This window comes from Filicampus tigris, chromosome 5 (assembly GCF_054856515.1).
Source record: "Filicampus tigris isolate MCC_2025a chromosome 5, RoL_Ftig_1.0, whole genome shotgun sequence".
Taxonomy (NCBI): domain Eukaryota; kingdom Metazoa; phylum Chordata; class Actinopteri; order Syngnathiformes; family Syngnathidae; genus Filicampus; species Filicampus tigris.
Genome location: NC_141221.1, coordinates 990640 through 1014416, shown reverse-complemented (window position 1 = coordinate 1014416; position 23777 = coordinate 990640). Strand labels below are relative to the sequence as shown.

Here is a 23777-nt window from a genome sequence, read left to right as displayed (position 1 = left end):
CATATATATATACATACATATATATATAAACATATATATATACATACATATATATATAAACATATATATATACATACATATATATATAAACATATATATATATACATACATATATATATAAACATATATATATACATACATATATATATAAACATATATATATATACATACATATATATATAAACATATATATATACATACATATATATAAACATATATATATACATATATAGGTATACATATATACACATATACATATATATATATATATACATACAGTATATGCATACACACTGCTCAGAAAAATGAAAGGAACACTTTTTAATGTGAGTATAGCATTGCGTTTTTTTTTTTAAACCTCTGGAATATTGATCTGGTGAGTTAAGTAACAGAGGGGGTTGTTAATTAGTTGCAGCTGCTTTGGTGTTAATGAAATCAACAACAGGTGTGCAAGAGGGGCAACAACGAGATCCACTCCAAAACGGCACACTGACTGCCATTAGGTATTGGGATGATGTGTCATTGCAGCCATTTGCCAAAATCCCCAAAGTTCATTTTACTTCTCATTAAACTGCCTTTGAAAAGAAGTCTATTAGGGGGACACTTGCTTAGCGGCTAGCTGCTGGCGCTGGTATCCGGCGCAGTATGATACAATGTCAGCGTAATTAGAGGCTTTTTTTGTGTGTGTCCTTAATTAGCGATTGAAGATGATTTCAGGATGACTTTGTGTTTATGCTGTTGGAAAAAGGTTTGTGATAACAAATTAACTCAAACAGGGCTCCAAATTCCAGTCGGGAACACAAGTCAAGTCAGCCGCCACACTAACATGCGCTGCCATGAGCAACTTCAAAATAAAAGAGTACCAAGGCGCTGCTGTCAGTGTACCACTGTGAATACTGAATCACGGGAAGGCTTTATTTTGAAGTTGGCCTTCCATGTCTTACTGTCATGCAACGGCTTGACGTGTCTTCCCGATGGTGCAAAACAATTACAAATTTTAATCGAGGTACTCAAATTACTCGGAGACTGGTTTCGCCCCTAAACCAAAACACTTGAATAAGTGGGGATATACTGCCATTAAGTAGTAATGGGAAAATGAAGCTTCAAATGTGCTTCATTAACCAGTTGTTGTATTTTTTTGGAGTCCTCAAGATGGCACTCTCTGTTCAACATTGGGCTGAAAGAACAATGACTTTTGGCCATTCCTTAAATACCTTTATTCAAATCAACAATGCTATCTAGCGGGGCCAACAAAAATACTGGTTCATGAAACACAACACATTTGAAGCTTCATTTTCCCATCACTACCATTAAAAGATTGGCACACAAAGCAGAGGGTTGGCTCATGAAAAAAAGAGATAAATACTGGAAAAAAAAAATCTGCCAATAGGTGAATCCACGGGCGGCAAAGCGCGAGCAAAGAAAAACACGAGCAAGAGGGTGTGCTGTCCAGTGGAGCGGTAACAGCAACACACGCATGCTTGCATATGCAAATACACTCAAGTGCACAAACACAGCAAAAGACAAGCAACTACACGCCCGCTCACAAACACACACGGCCACGGGCAGCGGTTGACAGCAGTCGACTGTGAACCAGCGCCAGTAAAGCTTGAACCGTGAGAGCAGATGGACACGATAACGCTAACGATGACGATGATGCGGCTCGGCCGGCTAACGTCCTTTCGGCCGTTTAGGCGGCGGCGAGAGCAACAGTTTGCCGCGCTTGACACTCAATCACCGGCATAAAAGGGCCTGTTAGGCTTCTTCACACGAGTCACCGGGAGCGCCGGCTAATTGCTTTTAGTGTTGCGGCTCTCCCGAGATGGAAAAGGGGACTGCGCTCGTAATGGGAGCCGTGTCGGCGTTTATTAGCCGCCCCGCTAATCTTACGACCCTTTCCCCCCGCTCCCCGACCTCCGCCGTCCTCGTTCCCTGCAATGTTGTCCTTGTTCCGGCCCAAAAAAAAGAGAGGAAAAAAAAAAAAAAAGAAATCAGCATAAGCGAGGCAAATTGGTTACATAAATCGTCGGGGGTGTAATGATTCACCGGTGCCTCTTAACGCGGGCGGTTTGAGTTGCGGTTGATTAAAACAGATGAACATTTTCATTTTCAGGTTTGGTGTCAGAAGTGGGATGGCTCCGCCGTGTTTGGAAAAGTAGTATGCCGCGATCTACCGAGCACGTCCAAAAGCCTAACACAAAAAAGACGGTCGGCGCCAGAAGTGGGATCAATTGCAGCAGGGGGGCCTAGCGTGACCGCCACTCCGGTTGTGAACTACTCCTTGTGTCAGTGACAAGTGGTGTTCGAAGTTGGACGCTCCTTGTAGAGATTATGAAATGGGGTTCCTGTGTGGGACATGAACCCGCCGGTGGGAAGAGGAAGGAAGTTGGTGGTTGTTGTGTTGACTAACTGCTGAGATGTGTGGTGTCAGAAGTGGGACCGTTAGCCGTGAGGGAAACCTCCCACTACGAAGAGCCAGTCGGCCCAGGATGGAATCCGGGTCATGAGTACGACTCCGCAAATGTCTACGACACGCGCTGTTGGAAGTGGGATCAAATGTGCATCCGTGTTGACTCAACAATAAAACACACACACACACACACACACACACACACACTAATATACACAACTACAAGCACACATGCTTAAACACAAGTACACACAAAACACACACTAATAGCCAAACAGTTCCAACAACACAAGTACACGTTTGTATTCACACAAACACACGCACACAATGGCTACACGCACAACACACACTGGTACACATATAACCAGCAGTAACACATCCAGACCAGACCAGAACATGCGCGCGCGCGCACACACACACAGTCAAGGAGAGAAGTGCAGAGCGGGAATGCCTGCCCCCCCTCCCCCCTCCACCCACGGTGACTCCAGGTGTCCAGTCCAAATGTCAGCCCGGGGAAAAGGGCCCCTCCGCACGCAAACAAGCGCCGCCTTCCTCCCGGCCCACCGGAGGCCTTCTTTCTCTCGCCTTACACATGAAATGAGGGACCGTCCGTCCAGTGGTGTCCCACTTCACCCAAGCAAAGACGTCTCAGACATGCCTTCATTTTCACAGGGCCCGACTGGCACTTTCTGCACACACGATGGATTTCAACTGGTCGCAACACGGATGAGCATCCCACTTCAGACACCAATCGTAACACAACGGTGGGGTGGGGAAGTGTGGCGCTCTTGTCACTGACCGGGCTTGAGGTTCCTCTCCTGCAGCACCGACAACCACTTGGCGCCAGTGCCGAAGATGCTGATGCTGAATAAGAAGAGAGAAAAGATTCAGTCATTTCCGTGACAGATAAGCGTTCCAATATTGGTCACGCAGTGGAAACATCAACTCAACGCGTTCCACTTCTGACACCAACTGTCAACAAACTCTGGATTTGGCATCCTAGCATGTAAGGCGAACCGTGGCTTGAATTCGTAACACTGACTTGAATTTGAAGCTTTAATTACCAAGTCCTTCACCCTGGCTTGGAACACTCATTTGAAACATTGAACTAAAAACCCTAATGTGAAACAATACATTTAAAAGCCGATCCAGTCCAATGATTTGCGAACAAGAAAACCTGAAAGTTTCTCTTCAGTTTTGGCTCCCGAGCTGCCGTTTTGTCTCTTGAAATCGGACAAAGGCGACCGTCAGAGCAACGAGCAGCAATGAAATCAGCAGAGCTGGACATTCCGCCAATGTGACGGACGGGTCCGTCTATGGCCGTCCCAAGACGGACATCGTTTTGTAGGCGATGAACCATGGACGGGAAACTTATTAAAAAAAAAAAAACAGACGGACTAAGCATAGTCGGAAGCGCATTTTTTCCATCTATGTAATCGTCTATTTTCACGGTGAGACTTTTGTCTTTTGTTGGCCGTGGCTTCTGGGTCCTAAAAGAAGATCAACTTAGTCGAGGTGAGGCTTCATTTCAAATATTGCTCAGAGGACGGGGGTGAGTTGAAGTTTGCCAAAATTCACTGTACACTGAAACGCTAACGGAAGCCTGTTGAAAATGATCTGCGGGCCGGCCCTTAGGCCATTACTATTTGGTCCGGCCGGGCAAAATGGCGGATGAACGGACGGCGGAAGGGTAGCCCGGCTGCAGTCGGTAGGTGATAAACGGCCCGGGAAATTTGAGGCAAATGCCCAGCTTCGGAAATCAGCAAATGAGGCCTTGAAGCTGCCACTGATGCGGCTCATATCAGCCTTTTACCGGTCTTTTTTTAGAAATCATTTTCATCATCATTTTATCAACAAGCCTCAAACGTGACAATCACGCTCAATTTCCACCTTTTATTTTCCTTATTTTTTGCTGCTTTCAAAAGTTCAGGGCCGTGTCTCAGTCTTCAAAATCACCACGGTTGGGTTTCATCTACGATATATGTTTGTCCATTCCGGTAGTAACATTGTTGCTCAGTCAAACGGGTTTCAGGGGCTGAATTTCCCAAAGATCTCTTTGAGGAGTTCATCTTTCAAGGACCCTCGGAAACAGTCCAAAATGTTTTTTAGTCAATTTAGAGCTTTGTCAGTTCTTCAACACTGGTCATAAGCTTGAAGAAAATGGACACTCTTGCTCAAATTCCCCCTTTGCGTGTGTGTGTGTGTGTGTGTTTTGGAAACTTCTGAGGATCGTGTCACCCCCAGCGCAGTCCCCGGGACAGCCGCTTCTCGACGGTGTCACTTCAGCTCCCGAACCCCGACTAAAATGTGCACTGCGGTCAGCAAAAGTGTGTGTGACGATTTAAGGCGACGCGCTCCAAATGGCACGTTGCCGTCAGCAATAGACCGGCGCCGTCTTTCTGACACCGACGGGAAACGTGTCAGGTCAAAAAAAAAAAAAAAAATTTGCTGACTAATGAGCTCCTTTCACATCTCAGCGAGAAATATGGATTTCTGGATTTATTGGCTGGTGCAAAGATAGCTAGCGACCTGCTGCTGCTTTAATTGATTACGGCGATGACGGAACTTTAACGAGACGGGGTGGAGGTGGGTGCGTGTACTTTTTGGCAGAAATGACCGCCGAGAGGAGCTGCCGCCGTGGCACCAAGACAGATTGGAGCTTTTAAAGCGGGAGAGACTTTTTTTTTTTTTTTAACCAATTAGGGTGCAGACACATTTCCCACATCGCAAGCGCCGCAACGGGGGGGCGGGTAAAGCCCAGTGGGAGAGGCTGACAAGAACATTTTTTACACCCTCGTCCTGCGAAGGGAGGTTGGAGCGTTTAATTGGGGCTAAATCTGTCAGAGGCTCCGAGAGGCTTAAACTCACAGTGAAGCTTCCCGGCTTTTGATTTGGACTTCCACTGGTCCGCTCGCCTTATTACGTCCTATAATTGGCATTTACAGCAACTCGCAGTTGCCACACACGTTGATGGTAATCACTTAACGTTAAGAATCGTTGACAAAAAAACCAAAAAAAAACATACCGCCATCTTGAGGACGGGAACTTCGCCACACGAGACACGTTTGGTCGAGAGTTGTTTCATGGCGAGTGGTCAACCTTGGCTGCCACGCTCTCTCGTGATCTGCAATTTTGTGTCATCCATGTGGAAATGGCCAAGATGAGCCGACCGACGCCGGCTGCTTGGAAAGACAAAGGCAGCCTCGAGATTTTCTTGGTGGGTTTAATGATGATAGACATGCCTACCAAATCTCCCGCAGCCAAGCAAAACTGGCTCGGGAAGCTGAATTTTTGAATTTTCAAATGGTTCCAAGAGGGTCAACAAAACCAATTTGCGGGAATCACCCCGGCCAAATGTGGCAGTTTTTCACGCAGACGCTTAATCCAGCGTCGCTGAACTGATTGTTTTCCCTTTGAGTGTATTTTGACGTGGTGATGTAACGCGCGGCGACCTTTGCACTCTCACCCCATCAACGGCTCAGATGAAAATGGATCGATTTGAACCTACAGTCAATCCCATCACTCCGTGTCCACGCGGCCGTTTGCCTCCCCCAAGGGACGCATGTCTCGTCTTTTTTGAGGGAGTTGGCGCGGGGGTGCGGTTGACTTTAGTGGTTACCATGGCGATCAAAGCTGCTCCGGTTGATCAGCGGAGATGTTACGCAAGAGCAAGCGGTGTTATCTTTGACTTTTTCTTGTTTGCTTGGCGTCAAAGTCAATGGTCCCGACGGGTTTTTTTGTTTCCTCTTGGTCTTTCTCCGCCCGGCGCTCCGGTCAACGCGTTCTTGGGTACGCCTCAGCTGGTATTTCAACAACTCCCACCCCTGGGTGGGACCAAGTACAAATACTCTGTTACTGAGCTCAACGCGATATTTCAGCTTCGCTTACGTTTCGGTAGCATATTTCTTTTTCTGTTGACTTCTTAGCTTTTATTCTGTTGATTTTATGATTTAGGCGGACTCACGGCCGAAGACGAGGCGCTGTAAAGCGGGCATGCCGGTGGACTATGCGAAAGGACGATCAACAATTGAGTTCTTTCTCAAAAACACTTCTAACAGTATCTCTACTTGTAGTGAGAGTACTTTTCACAAGCGACAAGACACTCACGAACGGTGGTTTTGTCTTGCCTTGTCTTGTTTTGTTGTACACAAGGGTTAGGGTTTGAGAATAGGGTTTCAAGACAGGGGTAAGGTTTCAAATTAGGGTGTCAAGCAAGGGTTAAGGTTTCAGTGAAGGGTTTCGAAAAAAAGAGTTACAGTTTCAAATTATGGTTAGGATTTTACAGTAAGGTTCAAGCCAGGGTTAGGGTCTCAAATTAGGGTTTCATTCATTAAGGGTGTCAAACAAGACATGGCCACAAAGATTCAAACCGGGATTAGGCCTTTGATTTAGGGTTCCAAAGGCTTCAAATTAAGGTTTCTAAGAAGTGTTAGGGTTTACAACAAGAGTTAAGGTTTCAAATTGATGTTTCTGAGAAGGGCTAAGGTTTCAAATAAGGGTTAGTATTTCATAGTAGGGTTTCAAATCATTAGGTTTGGTACAAGAGCTAGGGTTTCAAATACAAGGTAGGCTTTCAGTCGGTTCAAATCTGGTTAGGAAATCCAAGGCAGGATTAGAGTTGCAAAGTAGCTTTTCGCATGAGGTTAAGGGTCAGGGTTTCAAATGAGGGTTTCGAGCCAGAATGATGGTTCCAAAGTACGGTTTCAAGCACAGTTTCAAGTTTTAAAATAGTGTTTCAAAGGAGGGCTTCCAACAAGGCTTAGGGTTTACAACAAGGGTTAATTAAGGGTGTCAGATTAGGGTTTCAAGCCCGGGTAAGGTTCCAAAGGAAGGTTTTAGAGTTCTCTAATTAAGGTTTTAAACCTGAGTTAGACTTTCAAATGAAGTTCTCAAGCCTGGGTATGGTTCTCAAGTCAGGATCAGCCACCAATCAATCAAGTTTGCAATCAAGTTTAGCGTGAACAATTGACCCGATGACTTTTTCGACTGACTCGTCACGCATTCAAACAGGCAATCGTCACTGGGGCCATTTGCCCCGTTTTCTCTTTGGCTCCGCCTTGGTCACGTGATCCCACGTCTTCCAGTTCCACGATTGCTCACCCCAGCGTCTCGGTCAGGTTCCAGAGGACGTTGGGCGTCGGCACGAGTGGCGAGCCGTCATAGAGGACCACCGAGGCGCCCACCGCCAGCGACGACACCAGCCAGTTCCACATCATCCAGCCCGTCTGATGGCACACGCACACGCACGCCGTTACAGAGGTCAACAAAACAACACGAGATGCCAACGAGGGCCGGTCGTCGTGGCAACCTACGGTGGTGTAGTAAATGATGACATCACTGCTGCTCATGTTGCCATGGAGAACGTGTTCTTTAAGGTGCTGGATTAGGGTGCCCTGCGCACATGCACGCACACACTAAATTACTGTTTCCGAATGAGGGTTTCAGGGATGTTCAATAACACTTTTCTTCGGGCCGATGCCACTACGAGCACTCACTGATACCATGTACCGATACCGCTAGCTCTTTTGAAGCTTAGGTTGAAGCTTAGGTTAACAATTCAAATTAGGGCTCTAAAACAGGGTTGGGTCTTAAATGTAGGGCTTCGGGCCAGGGTTATCGCTTCAAGGTAGGGGTTTAAGACAGTGCTTAGTGCTTTCAGCGTTTAAAGTTAGGACCGCAAATGACAGTTTCCAGGCCAGGGTTAGGGTTTGAAGGCAGGGTACCGAGCCAGGGCTTAGGTTTCAAATTAGGCTTTCAAAATAAGATTATCAGTGTGGTGTTAACGTAGGGCTTCAAATTAAGGTTTCAAGAAGGGGTCTGGATTTCAAAACAGGCCTGGGGTTCCAATTTGGACTTTCAGTCTGGGTTAGGGTTTGACGTTAGGATTTCAAGTCCAAAGTTGGGTTGAAATTAGGGTTGGGGTTTCAAGACAGAGTTAAGGGATCAAATCAGGGTTTGGAACACAAGGTAGGGTTTCAAACAAATGTTAGGGATTCGAATTAGGGTTACAGACATGAGTTAGGGTTTCAAATTATGGGCTGGGTTAGGTTTTTAACGACTGGGTTACGGTTTGAAATTAAGGTTTCAAACAAGTGTTAAAGTTTCAAATTAAGGTTTCAAACAGTTGGTGGGGTTTCAAGTTAGCATAAAGGTTTCGTTGCAGGCTTGTAAACCAAGGTTCATGTTTCAAGATTGGGTTTTAAACAAGGGTCAAGGTTTCAAATTAGAGTTCAGATTTCATAGTAGTATTTCAAGGCTTGGTAAGGTTTTCACATTCGGGTTAGAATTCCATAGTAGATTTTCTAGCCAGGGTTAGGGTTCAAAGTAGTTTGTGGTCCTTATTTACTGTCTGTCGTCAGTTTTTGGTAGCCAGTCTGTTGGCGCTCACCATGAATTGGCGATTTTCCACGCATCCGCCAGAGCAACACACTCACTACTTTTCATCATCACCGCCACCCCCCCCCCCCCCAAAAAAAAAAAAGATGTCAGGAGGGCCCCCCCCCCTCCTGAAGCCGCATTCGCCAGCAGTCAACGCTGGATCCCAGCATGGCCATCGGGCGCCGTTTTCTGCTGGGAGCCGCGACAAAGGCGGGAAAAAGACCGTAATTGGCCGAGGGCCAAACGTTTGGACTGCGGCGTTACTGTCCAATTAGGGAGCAAGACGGGGGTGAGCCCCACACAGAATGACGGAACCAGTCCGGGAAAAAAACGAAACGTTTGCCCGCACTCACACGAGGCTCCAACAACTCATTGAATTCAAATCGATGTGGCAACGTAGTAGAACGCAATTTTCGAAATCTGCTTTATTTCAGTTTACATGTCATTGTTTGATGAACACATTTTTTGCTTTATTGTTGGTTGACGCTACACTTGTTTGGTAGCTTCAAAATCGTTCGGCCCATTCGTCACATTCCCAACTACACAGACATGACAGGAAATGTGCGCAAAATACTCATTTGTGGCCACGAAAAACTATTTGTGGCTACAATACATCAATTCTTGGACAGAATATACAATAGGTGGAATGTGTGCGTGAAACACAAACCTGTGGTTTTAATATCATTCGTGGCCACAAAATGCAAAATTCATTGCCACAATATTCTATTTTGTGTTCGCAATATAGTCATTTGTAGCCGCAAACTACATTTTGGCTACCAAATACTCATTCGTGGCCGCATACTAAATAGTGTCCACAAAATACTAATCAATGTTCACAAAATACACAATCGTGGCCACGGAATACGGATAACATCATTCGTGGCCACAATATAATATTGGATCTCACAAAATACTCATTTGTGCCAACAATATATTTTGTGTCCAAGAAATAGTCATCTGAGGCCACAAAATACCCATTTGTGTCGACAAAATGCTGATTGTCATCCAAAAAACAGGTATAATGAGTGCAACAATACATTCGTGGATTTAATAATATCACTTACAGTACTTTGCGGACACCGTGTAGTTTATCATAGCCACAAATTAATATTTAACCCACAAACGACTATTTTGTGCACAAATTAGCTTTTTTTTTTTTTTTTTTTTTTTTTTAACCACAAATTCATTTCTGTGGCCTCTACCTGTATATTCCAATTTGTGTTGGCAAAGTTTTATTTTGTGGCAACAAAGTACTACTATGTGGGGTGTTTGTGGAGTCAGGTTTTTTGTTGGGTTTATGGTATCAAATTCATGTTTCAAGCCAAGTTGGATTTTTTTGTTTTACTTTAATTCTAGTTCTAGGCCGTGAGTAAGGTGTCAAGTAAGGAGTAGTCTTTTAAAATGAGTGTATTTGCGTGGCTTGGGCTAGGCTAGGACAGGCTCGACTAAGCTACCACACCTTCAACCCTCCTCCAATGTGCTGATGGAACTCTGCTGCCCTCTGGTGGAAAATGACACAATGGCAGGAATATTTCCACACAGAGAATTACACCAGAAGCGCCAACGCTGTCAAGCTAGGGCTTAAGTTTCAAAATAGGGTTTGTAGCCATGGCTGGGGTGCCAAATGATGGAGTCAAGCAAGAGTTAGTGTTTTGCTCTCCGTGTAGAGCCCAGTGGCGTGCTTCTCACCCCGGCCGAGTGGACCATGCACTTAGGAGCTCCGGTGGTTCCTGATGAGTACATGATGAAAAGCGGGTGGCTGAAAGGCAGCTGCTCAAACTCCAGCTGGGGGAGCTGATCAACATCACCACGACCGGACGCCAGGAAGTCGTCGATAAACACACTGGCCGGAACAACATAAAGAAATGGTTCAGAAATATATACAGCATAGTGATTCCTTTAAAACACAATTAAACGGCACAGGTTTTTTTTTTTTTTTTTTACCTGTTTTCACTCTGTCAAGCAATGGGAGATTATCGTATCACTTTCAGGGGGGAAAATAGAAGACTCACTTGCAGAGTTCTCTAATAAGAGGCAAAGCGTGCTAGCCTCAAGTTATTTGTCACTCCCAGTTCAAGTTTATTATAAGGTGACACATAGAACAAAAGAAAACATCGGATATCAAATCACCAAACTGTTCAAACAAACCACCTCAAAGCAAAGTCCAACTAGGTAAACGCTAACATGCAATGTGAAGCGCCATATACGGGCTAACGTAAGTTAGCATAGGTATCAGCGTAATTCTGAACCTTCAAACACCTGCTACTATACACGCAGAGAGCAGCAATACATACAAACCGCATACAAAAAAGGAGACCAAAGCAAAGTGTTCACCCAAACGTCATCATAACAAAAGTTTGCTATCTTAATGCTAACATATAATGCAAAACAACATAAGCAGGCTAAAGGGAATTGGCATCGATGTGACAGTGGTTATAAATACTTCACACACAAGTTGACACAAACACCAAAATGTAGCAAAGTCCGCTGGTTTAATGCTAACATGTACTGTGAAACGCCATAAAGAGGCTAAACGAAATTAGCATCAATGTTACCATGTACGCCGCATTTTGCGATTATTTGTGAGCATACCTGTTGGGGATGTTAGAGAGGTCGACATGTTGTTTGTCACGAGCGTATGGAATCACCACCACCTTCTGCAGGTCAGGAAGGCCTACAGGAGACACACACACGCACACACACATGCCTTGGGGATTTTTGTTCTTCTCGCACAAACTGGCAAGATTATTTACTTGGTTTTGACAGAGAAATACAGTGAAGGGTTCGGGTTTTAAGGCTTCAATTTAGGGTCTCTAGCCAGGGTTAGGGTTGAAACTTAAGGTTCCAAGCTAGGGCTACGGTTTCAAGTCTAGTTGAGAGTTTTAATAAGGGTTGAAGTTTCAAGGTCGGCTTCGAACCCTGGTTTAGGGTTTCAAAGTAGCACTGTGGTTTACGCAGGCAAATGTATTGGGGTTCCAAGAATGGAATAGGGTTTTGAACATGAGGTAAAGCGGAAGTCAACCCAAACATCTTTTTTTCAAGAGTATGTTCTTAGCAGGCTCACTAGTTGAAACACGTCATTCTGATTAATTTTGCGTTTGTGGAATATAAATCAAGCAGCAAAATGCACTCGGTTTTAGCCATCTCTGGGGGCGGCCATCTTGTCTTGTGTCGACTGAAAATGACATCACAACTGCTCACAATGACCAATCACGGCTCAGGATCAGAGAACAGGTCAGCCGTGATTGATCGTTGTGAGCAGTTGTGATGTCATTTTCAGTCGACAGAAGACAAAATGGCTGCCCCCAAAGATGGCTAAAAACGAGTGGATTAACACTTATTCCACAAACGCAATATTTATCAGGGATGCAGAATGTTTCAACTAGTAGGCTTGCATCGAACATATTCTTGAAAAAAATGTTTGGTTTGACTTCTGCTTTAAGGTTTGAAATGAGGATTTCAATCCAAGGTTAGCATTTCAAGCCTGGGTAAGGCTCTTAAGCAAGGGTTAGGTTCTCAAATTAGGGTTTGAAGCCACAGTTAGTGTTTCAAAGTGTGGTTTCAAGCCAGGGCTAGGGTTCTGAAGCAGCTTTATCAGGGTTTCAAGACTGGATTAGGGTTTTAAACATGGGTTAGGGGTAGAAATTCAGGTTTCAAAACAGGGTTAGGGTGTAAAGGTAGTGTTTGAAGGGTTATGGTAAGGATTTGAAAGAATGCTTTGAAGCCAGTATTCGGGTTTCAAGCTAAAGTGAGTGTTTCAAAGCAAAATGGTTAGGGTTTCAAGACTGGGTTAGGGTTTATAACAACGATTAGGCTTTCAAAGATGTGCTTTAAGGCAGAAATAGGGTTTCAAAGTATGGTTTCAAGTTGGAGTTGCAGTATTTGAGTCACGCAAAGGCTTTCAAACCTGGTTTAGTGTTTTAAACAACAGTTAGGATTTTGAAGTGGGGACTTTAAAGTTGTTTCAAGTCAGGATTAGGGCTTCAAGTCTGTGTACCAAACCTTTGACGACACAGGTGAGTTTCTCCATGTGGTCGTGAGTTTTCCCGTTGTAAACCACAGCGGCGACAGACAGCAACAGCTTGGGCTGGATTTGCGAAAATCGGTCCAGAACGCCCTGACAACACCACAAAGGGGAGGGTAAGGTTTTAAACAAGTGTTAGGGGTCCAAAATGGGGTTTAAAACAAAGTTTATGCTTTCAAATGAGGTTTTCAAGGAAAGGTTAGGGTTTTAAATAATGGGTTAGGATTTCAAATGTATGTTGCAACACAGAGTTAGGGTTTTAAACGCATGTTGGGGTTTCAAAAAGGCTGCAAAAAGTAGGGTTTCAAGCCAAGGTTTTAAGGGTAAGGCTTATGATTTTAAACAAGGTCGAGGGTTTAGGATTAGGGTATTAAATAAGGTACGGATACGTCAAATGAAAAGTTTGAAGCAAGAGTAGAGCTTCAAAGTAGGGCTTCAAGCCAGGATTATTGTTTCAGATGAGGGATGCCAACTTGGGTTGAGGTTTTAAATCAATCTTTCAGTCTTTAAACAAAAGTTTGGCGTTTCAAATGAAGGTTTGGAGCCAGGGCAAATTTTTCAAAGTAGGGATTCTAGTCAATGTTAGGGTTCCACATGAGGGGTTTAAGGCAGGGTTAAGCTTTTGAACAATAGGGTTTCAAGCAAAGGTGGGCAGTCACCAAAAATTGTCATCCAGGTAGGAGTACTGTTACTTTTGATTTATATGACTCAAGCTAATTCATTAATAATAATTATTAACTCTTAGTCAAGTAATTGTTTGTAGGATTACTTGAGTCACATTATTCTCGACTAACTATAGTAGTACTTGAGAACACTATGGCATGAGTCTTCCTCCTTGCGTGTGTATTGCACATGTTGTGCCACTACTGTCCAGAGGAGGCGCTACAACACCACAAGAGACATAGCCTGCATTATAAAGCTCATAAAACAAAAAGTAGATTCTGCGGCCTCTCAATCACGTTTTTATAGATCATATTTCTACACAATTTGTTTTGTTGAAAAAATAAATGAATGACAAATAAATGCTTGCTTACGTTGACCCCAAAGTCGACGGATGTGGAGCTCCAAATGGCTCCGATGCTGGCCGCCGCTAACATGGCTTCCACCGCGTGGATGCCGTTGGGAAGGTAGCCTATGAGCACACGCGAACGTTCACACAACAGCCTGAGATTCACGCCAAGGAAAAACAACTCAATAGCAATATGTTCTTAACAATAGATTTTCACTTCATACGAAGCAGTTGAACTTTCAAAACATAAAAAGACCTTCAAAAAGTCGGGTTTCAAGTCATGCTTAGGGTTTGCAACGAGCTTTCACGTTTTCTTGCCTCTTTCTATTTTTTATCTTCTTTTTGGTAGAGGTAATCAAGAAGGTGAAGCTTAGTCAAGTCCATCTAAGATTGATTTATTGTTGACTGGTGATTTATTGTTTTATATGTTCAATAAAATCAATCTAAGATGGCGCCCGTCTTGTCTTGATCTTATCGAAACATGCGAGGGACGTGCTACCGCATGGGATAAAAATGCCACCAGTCATCAATGATTTACTGACACAATTACAAGAGCAAGCACCCTTGCGTGCGTGTGCGTGCGTACTAGCTCATCAGCTAAGTGCCCATATATATCGTCTCCGTAGTAACTGGGGGGACAAGGACATTGCGGACATCGCTTCGTTCATTTCTCTTCATATATGAACACAGTTTTCTTTCTTAATTCAGAGGATCGGTCGCCATTTGCACGTAAAATTATGTGATCAAGGATGTTCAATGGCACTTTTTTCACACCGATTCACTGTTTAAGTGCTCACTGATACCGAGTACCAATACTTCTACTGTTTTTGATATAAAAAAAATTGCCTTTAAAACATTGACACAAATATGGGAACAAAGAGCTTTCTTTTTACAGTACAAAGTGCTGCAGTACAAAGTCAGGTTTAAAGCCGGGGTTCGGTTTCCTTATCACCCAAGGCTTGAAATGAGCTAAATATTCATTTATACATTTTTAAAAGACAACATTAGAATTCTAAGATGAATTCACGCACACCTTTATCTGTATTTGTTTTATTGATACCTTTTGTCAAATTCTCCCATTCTTATTCTTGATTTTGCTTGGATGTGATGTTTATGGTATTTGCTCACTGGTGCTGCAGGACGCAGCTTTCTTTTTGTACCGGATGCATCAAGCCAGGCAGGGAAGAACACCCAACACAAATATTAACGTCCACGTCGAAAAGGACGCTGAAACGTGTGCCAACAGCTCAACTGACATACAGAGCAACATTTTCCGTTAGCATTGTTTTTTAGCGTTTGCATTCTGGGTTAGCTTCTTCGTCACTTGTTTGACTGTTTTCTTCAAACAAACACTCATAGAGCTTTTGGATACATTTCTAGCTTGTCTGATATTTTGTCAGCCATGACACTTTTTGTGTTTAGCACTAGCATTAGCATTTCAAGTCGGCTTCTTTTTTACTTGACTGTTAGTTGTCTCTAACGACCTGTGGTATTGTAGCGTGTCAGACATTTTGTTGACCACAACATTGTTTTTGTTTAGTTTTTAGCATTAGATCTCCGAATTTGCATCTTCTTTGTTAGTTGTTTCAGATAACCGCTTATAGATATGTAGTATATATTTTTAGCGTGTCATACATTTTGTCATCATGAAATCGATTAGTTTGTTTTTAGAATTTGCATTAGCATTAGCATAGTCGGTCAGCATCCTAATTTGTTTGGTTGTTTGTTGTTTCAGATGACAGCTCATATAACTCTCGGGTACATTTCTAGTGTGTTGGACATATCAACCACAAAATTGGTTTTGTTTTGCTTTTAATATTAGCTTTAGCATTCCGAGTCAGCTCCTCCTTAATCTGTTTGACTTTTTGTTTTTTTCAGATGACCCCTCGTAAATCTGTCAGATACATTTTGTCAATAACAACTGTTCTGTTTTTTCTTAGTTTTGTACATTAGCATTCCAAGTCATCTCTTTGATTTATGTAACTGTTTGTTGTTTCAAACGACCCCTTGGTGAGCTGTCTGATACACTTTTACTGTGTCTGTCACACCTTTCGTCAACTTTGTCAAAATTGAAAGAGTTAGAGTCTTATCTGTATTTGGACATCAACTTCAAATGATGCCTTGTGCATGTGTTGAACACATTTATAGCATGGCGGTGATTTTGTCAACCATGCGATTTATTGTTTTTGTTTTGATTTAGTATTAGCATAAAACTTGAACTTCGCATTCAATCAACCCATGTTTATCAGTCAGACACGATTTTAGCATGTTGGACATTTTGTCAATGACAGCATCAATTGTTGTTTTGTTTGGGTTGTTTTTTTAGCATTAGCATTCTGGAAACTCACCCACGACTCTGTCTCCCGTGTGGACGCCCATCTTCCTCATGGCCGCAGCAAACAATGCCACATCACGCCTCAGCTCCCGGAAGGTGACTTTCACAATTTCCTCGTTAGCCTCGGCTGGAAAAAAAAGACATTTTTTTTTCTATGAATTATTCTGTTATCTTAGCATTCCAATATGAGGAGTGGAGCCATCCGTTTTTACAATGGTTTTGGTCGAGATTGCGCACCATAGAAATGAAAAAGATCCACTTAGACCATATGATTATAGTAAATGTGATGTGAGACACTGACATTTTTTCGTTCAAATCAATATTTGCAGATATTTGCTGAAAGTGAAAACGAGAGAGAAGCTGACACAAAAGTTGTTGTTATCAAACATAATTACACTGATCCGATACCAAAGTACCATACAGGACCAGGATTTCCGATACCAGCGCAAACATACAGCAAGACGGTGCAGCAGGATGGAACTGGTGGGTAAGCAGCAGCCAAGAGATGGAATCATAATTACATTAGAGCTCCACAGGAAGGACGCTAGTGCTAGCTATCTTTAGTCAGCATGCACACGCATGCACGACTATAAGAGGTAATGTAATAAAGAGGACGTACATTGATCACGTAGCCCAAAGGCACTGTCAGCATGAAGGATAAGACCACAAGAAGGACCAAACCACCATTATATATATATATATATATATATATATATATATATATATATATATATATATATATATATATATATATATATATATATATATATATATATATATATATATATATATATATATACATACATATATACATACATATATACATACATATATACATGCATATATACATATATACATGCATATATACATATATACATGCATATATACATATATACATGCATATATACATACATATATACATATATACATGCATATATACATATATACATGCATATATACATATATATATATATATACATATATATATATATACATATATACATATATACATATATACACATATATATATATACATATACGTATATATATATATACATCTATACATATATATATACATATATACACATATATACATATATACACATATATACATCCATCCATCCATTATCTGTACCGCTTCTCCTCACAAGGGTCGCGGGGCGTGCTGGAGCCTATCCCAGCTGTCTTTGGGCAGTAGGCGGGGGACACCCTGAACTGGTTGCCAGCCAATCGCAGGGCACACAGAGACAAACATCCGCACTCACAATCACACCTAGGGGCAATTTAGAGTATCCAATCAACTTACCATGCATGTTTTTGGAATGTGGGAGGAAACCGGAGTGCCCGGAGAAAACCCACGCAGGCACGGGGAGAACATGCAAACTCCACACAGGGAGGCCGGAGCCGGGATCGAACCCACGACCTCTGAACTGTGAGGCGGACGTGCTAACCAGTCGACCACCGTGCCGCCCACATATATACATATATACACATATATACATATACACATATATACATATACATACATATACACATATATACATATACATATACATATACACATATACATATATATATATATATATATATATATATATATACATACATACATATATATGCCATGTCATGTCATCTTCCAAACCGCTTATCCTATACAGGGTCGCGGGGAGGTGCTGGAGCCTATCCCAGCCGTCAACGGGCGAAGGCAGACTACACCCCGAACTGGTCGCCAGTCAGTCGCAGGGCACACACAGACACCGTCACTGAGCGGGAATCGTTCCCACGCTGCCCGCACACAACTCAGGCGTGTGTACCACTACACTATCAGTGACCTACATATATATACATATACTGTGTATATATATATATATACATATACTGTGTATATATATATATATACATATACTGTGTATATATATATATATACATATACTGTGTATATATATATATATACATATACTGTGTATATATATATATATACATATATATATATATATATATATATATATACATATACTGTGTATATATATATATATACATATATATATATATATATATATATATATATATATATATATATATATATATATATATATATATATATATATATATATATATATATATATATATATATATATATATATATATATATATATATATATATATATATACACGTATATATGTATAAAAAAATAAAAATTAAGACACCCATTTCTACCCGACCCTATCTAATAAAGCATGTCCCTTCAGTGTGTGTGTGTGTGTGTGTGCACGTGTGCAGTATACTCACTTGCGGCATAAAGGGCAACTTTGTCGTGCTCGACGTGTTTGAGCAGGTTCTCGGCATAGTTGAGGCGAGCGCCTGAAAACCACTCGGGAACGTCCGAAATACGCTTGGATATGTCCACGACCTGGAATACACACGCAAGCATGCACACAGACACACATGTACCATGGATGCACAAAAAAAGGACAGACACGCAACACATACGCACACAAACACAAAAACGAGCACACACAAATGCACACATGGACACACACACAGACATGGACACACAGATGGAGATACAAACAACACACAGACACACACGCACAGACACACATACATATTGGTCATTTGAAAGCAACAATACAAAGAACACACCCTGTCACAAGGCACTTTTCCCCCCACAAACTTAGCTGCCTGCAGTGCTTGTTCTATCTAAATAGGGCAAGCCGCAATGGCTGAGTTTTGTACTGTTTCCGAGTGAAATCGCACAGACTCACTATATAAAATAAATATTACTGTATCATAATTCAAAGTGGGTTTTTGGGGGGTTTTTCAGATAGATTGAATGACACTCACCTGGTGGAAGGGTTTGGAGCTAACCACGCCGCAGAAACTCCAAACGTGCGACCAGAAGTCGGCATAGCAGTCCACCGACCACTGGTACAAGTCCACGTAGTTGACTTGTGGTAAGAGAAACAGACACACAAACACAGGTCAATCCAACAAATCAGCCCTATATAATGGAACCCTTTTCACTCCTGAAAAGCAGTGAAGGAATGCCTTTGCACTTATAAGGGTTTTGTGAATGCTACACGCTAACTGCTACCATGCAGTTCTGGTCTGCACTTCGGGACAAACATGCAAATACAAAATGAGAACACTCACATGGAGCAACTTTAGCTACTGACGTTACTCACTATTTGCTGTTGATACCACAAAATGGCGGCAAAGCACTTTTTTGGTTGGACAGAGATGCTCTTGTTAAGCCCAAAAATTATTGAAAAAGCCGGGATATGCAGACATTAACCCTAGAACAATAATGTTAAAAAAATGAGTAACACCATCACTAACATCGGGTACATTTAACCCGATATAATATCCGGGATAAAATAGTTTTCATCAAATTAGAAGTTGTCTTCTTTAATTTCCCAATACAAAATATCACATTAAAAAAATTGTGTGGGTAAAAATCACCTGGCGTTCTCGGGTTAAGAGTTTTCTAAAAAAAAAAAAAAAAAACTTTGTTTCTTTTTCAGAAACATACATTTTTCTAAGCATTCATGTTTCAAAAAAATAACTTTGTTGTTTCTTTTTTTAATTGAACATTGAAAAAAAATCCGTGTATGCTGTAGGTGATGGCAAGTTTGATCCAGGATCGGACAATTTTCTTTTTTTTTTGTTTGTTTGTTTTTTTAATTAAGGGGAGTTCTCATAATCTGCTAGCAATCTTAAAGGAGCGTTTGTCTGTTTTAGCGGTTTTTTATTTTTTTATTTATTTTTTTATTTATTTATTTATTTTTTTAAATAAAGGGAAGTTCTCATAATCCGCCAGCAATCCTAAAGGAACGCTTGACTGTTTTAGCGGGGGTGGAAAACCTCTTCCTTTATATTGCCACTGACCGACCTTGGCGGAGGTACACCACGTCAGCGCTCACTTGTCCTTCTTCATTGCGGCCAGTAATCCCACAACGATGAAAGCTAAATTGAAGCCCCTTAACACAGTGAGATCCACCAAGCGGGCGACTCACCCAGATCGAGCCCGTGCTCGCGGTTCACCTGCCGCCTGAACTGGTCCATCCGCGTGTCCCTCTTGGAGTCCGGGTACCACAGCACCTTGTTTTCCGCCTCCATGATAGTGTCGCTCTTGTCTTTGGACATGTTGGCGTCTTTTCCCGTCGTCGCTCGCTCGCTCGCTGGCTGGCTGGCTCGCTCGGTCTGAATGCTAAAAGCTAAGCTAACAGTCAGCTGGCCGGCCCGTCCGTGCACTCCACTGGGAACCGCGCGCGTGTGCGCGGCTGTCAAGGAAGTGTGTCAGTCGCGGCGGGGCGGGGAAGAGAAAAGAGACGTGCCGTTGTATGAGATGACGTCATGAAAAAGGGGCGTGTTAAAGAGCAGGTGGTGTTTAAGCAACGTTTCGAGACTTGTAATGATAAACCGTGTTTTATTCATTTACACTGCGTTATTTACAATTCTGAATATGCGGGCATTTCTCTTAATACTCACAATGCAACGCGCCGTAGTCGGTGAAAACAACCCACCTGTTACTAGCATATAAAGCTCGCAGAAAATCATGCCTAGAAGTTGTTGTGCGGTTGCATATCCCAAGTTGCCAACCATGACATGATGGAAACTATTAACTAAATTATCATTCCATATAACTGTGTGGACCGTGAACGTCGGAGAAAGGACGGTTCGGAATGGAATCTAAGCATACATGCTTCAAGTGAGCACATCTTAAGTGGCATACAGAACACCCCGTTGCGATTATCATCAGTAGGTATAATGAGGTACAATGTGAAGTGCTTTGGGTACCGAAGGTAGAAACGCCCTATAAAAGTGACAGCCAATTTACCATTTACCATGATATGTAGATAAATACCTTTTTTAAATGATTATTATATTGTAAAGTATGTTTTTTTAGATGTACAGTTAAAATAAAAGTAACAACACAGTAGGGAAGTAATAACAAGATATCAGTTCCATTTTTATTTGATCCATATTGTTGTTTTCATGTCTTTTCTTTGAAATGTGTCCTACAGATTGGCAGTGGAAATCGAGGTCTTGAACGTCTCCCCGGCGTCCACGCGCACGCCACCCAACCCGCCGGGCTCTGATTGGCTCTCGGGGCTCTGGTTCCACATCAGCCGACAGATGGCTTCATGTCTGGGGGAGGAGAGAGAGGAGGCTGGGGAGGTGCTGCTTCCTTGCGGCAGCCAATCGGAGAGCGAGAAGAGCGTGACGCAGCAGGGGTGTGCCCTATCAGAAGGCATTGGGACCAAGCCGCCTCATCGTGTTCCGCTGTCTGTCAAGCCCTCTTCACAGTTAACAGCCAGATGGGGTATTTGATGCAGCTATCTGAAATTTACTTTGGCCACGTCAAAAATAACATCTGAGACATCTGATACTACTTTCTTCATTTCCACAATTAGCATTCCAGACATCAGCGAACTTTCGATTGGAGCTATCGAAAGTTCCATTCGACCATTTCGTCTGCAGGAATCCCAAATTCATAAAGCCCATTCACACGGATGGCAAATGTGACGTCATTGTTCTAAGACAGTGGTTCTCACAATTTTACACCGATTCTCCCACGCGGAAGTCGCCGGGATGTGCTTTAAAATGGCTTGACGGTTCGTTCGCGTACACCCTGTGCTCGTTGGGGAGCTTGAGTGTTTTTTTTGTGTGGTTTTTTTAATGTGACATTTTTCGTGGCCATGGCTATGACATGGCGAGCAATTTGGCGGCCCACAAAAGAAAAAACACACACTGAATAGAATAGAATACTGTACGCAACTGTGGTGAATGTCTCCTGAAAAGACGTTAGGTGGCAGCAGAGAGCTATGGGCGCAATGAAAATACTGTACTATTGTACTGTATTCCATTCATTCGGTAATTGCCCTTAACGCTTCGGAGATGAGCATTCCTTAATGCGTTGGTCCGTCTGTGGGTTTTCGACAGTGTTTCAGGCCAGTCCAGTCGTTCCAAGTCAGCCAAACTGCGTCCAAAACGGATTTACCGGTAGGTGTCCACGGCACACCCGACACGCAGCCAAATAAATAAAAACAATAATAAAACAGTGTTGTATACCTTTCGGTCATGTGTCCCATATTGTTTTGATTTCACCGACCACGCTGTGCATGCATATGTCCGTTGTTTATTATTTGTTTTCTTTATTTGGCTGTCTGCTTGTGCGGAGCTTGCGTGTGACTCGGAAATTATGTTGTCCACGAGATTGGCTGTCACTGACGAGCGACGGACTGGGCCCACGTGAGTCGGCCTGAAATATTGACGAGCCCTCCTGTGCAAACTTGTACATACATAACGACAGTAATCAAACAGTCAATAAAAGAGGGAGAATTTTATGAGACCTAAAGAAATAAGAGGTCTTCAACAATTCAAAATTACGAATATTAAATTACAACAGAAGGAAGTTTTGCAGTGCGAAGGTCTGTGTTCTCCCATGCTTTAACAACACGCCGGCTTGTTTCTCATAGTTGTTGACAGTGAACTGAGTACAGTACTGTGTTGCGATCTGCTTGACCGTTTTCTAGTGGACCCCATAGCGGTCAGCAAGATCTCAGTGTTTGGATCCAAGATTCCAAGGGCTGGCCTGCAGTTCAGAAACGTGCAGTCATCAGGAGGGAGCCTGGCAATCTGCAATATGTGTACTTGAAATTTCGTTCCTAAAATTCCCCACAGTCTCAAGAACTTGACATAAAATAAGATATATTTTTTTCCAAGTTGAGACAATGGTCTGTAACAGGAATTGTGACTTGTCATAATCAAAATCCAGATATCTCAACTCAAACGTACAATTCCGTCACAAATATCCGTAATTCACATGGCAGCCAAATTGTAGATATCTCTAATGACGAACCCCGAACATTTGAATAGCAAAAGTGCCGTCATTTGACCTTGGCGAAATTACATTGCAGATCAGTGGTGTTACCAGGATGCCAGGTGCGGGTGGGCATTAGTCTTCCCTGGGGGGGGGGCAAAAAAGTGCTACAATGCTCAAGTAGGTCGAAATCCAGCGTAGGGCTACTGCACCTTAAAACATGTTTTGTTTTCTCCTTAGTTAAGACAACTGTTGTTGTGATTTGGGATAAACAAACAAAAGTTGATTTCATTCTGATTTTTTTATATACCATTCATCAGAACTACATCTAGTTTTCTTTGGGTGGGCAGAGCGTGTCCGTGGGTGGGCACTGACCACCCTGCCCCTCTCTGGTAACGCCCCTGTTGCAGATATCGGAAATAGGAAGAATGTAGTTACGGAGATTGCAAATTATGCTGCATTCGAGGGAGGTGGGAACTCAGAAAAGTGCTTTGTGTGATTATTCCGATTTCCGACGTTCCCCAATTGCAGCATTAATGTTCTTTTGGACTCTGCAAAATTGAACCTGCAAGAGTTTCATTGGTAATAGGCTTGCTGTATTTTCATGTATATTTATATTTATATATTTTTAACGTTACTTACAACACGTACACTTTACAAGAAAAGATAAATCTACATTTAAATACAAAACAAAACTGTTAGGGGATGAAAGTAAAAATGATTTGCAGTACCAACTCCCGCCACACGATCTCTGACGTCACAGTCAGACCCGGAAGTCAGCGCCGGACCCTCTC

General features: G+C 42.5%; 1 protein-coding gene across 2 annotated transcripts in view; it reads right to left on the bottom strand.

Annotated features, from left to right (window-relative positions):
* The window catches only part of aacs (acetoacetyl-CoA synthetase), a 32634-nt gene extending 12175 nt beyond the window's left edge, over positions 1-20459 (bottom strand). For both annotated transcript variants that reach the window (XR_015086895.1, XM_086031407.1), the window contains exons 1-11: positions 20174-20459; positions 19002-19105; positions 18447-18567; positions 16170-16283; positions 13847-13944; positions 12791-12905; positions 11381-11462; positions 10478-10631; positions 7723-7803; positions 7511-7635; positions 3210-3274 (exon numbers count right to left, since the gene is read on the bottom strand). Coding sequence is in view for 1 of the 2 variants with exons in the window: in XM_086031407.1 (XP_085887533.1) it covers positions 3210-3274; positions 7511-7635; positions 7723-7803; positions 10478-10631; positions 11381-11462; positions 12791-12905; positions 13847-13944; positions 16170-16283; positions 18447-18567; positions 19002-19105; positions 20174-20303 (1189 nt within the window). In the remaining variant the exon portion in view is untranslated. The remainder of the gene's footprint in view (positions 1-3209; positions 3275-7510; positions 7636-7722; positions 7804-10477; positions 10632-11380; positions 11463-12790; positions 12906-13846; positions 13945-16169; positions 16284-18446; positions 18568-19001; positions 19106-20173) is intronic.
* Positions 20460-23777: the final 3318 nt, after the last annotated feature.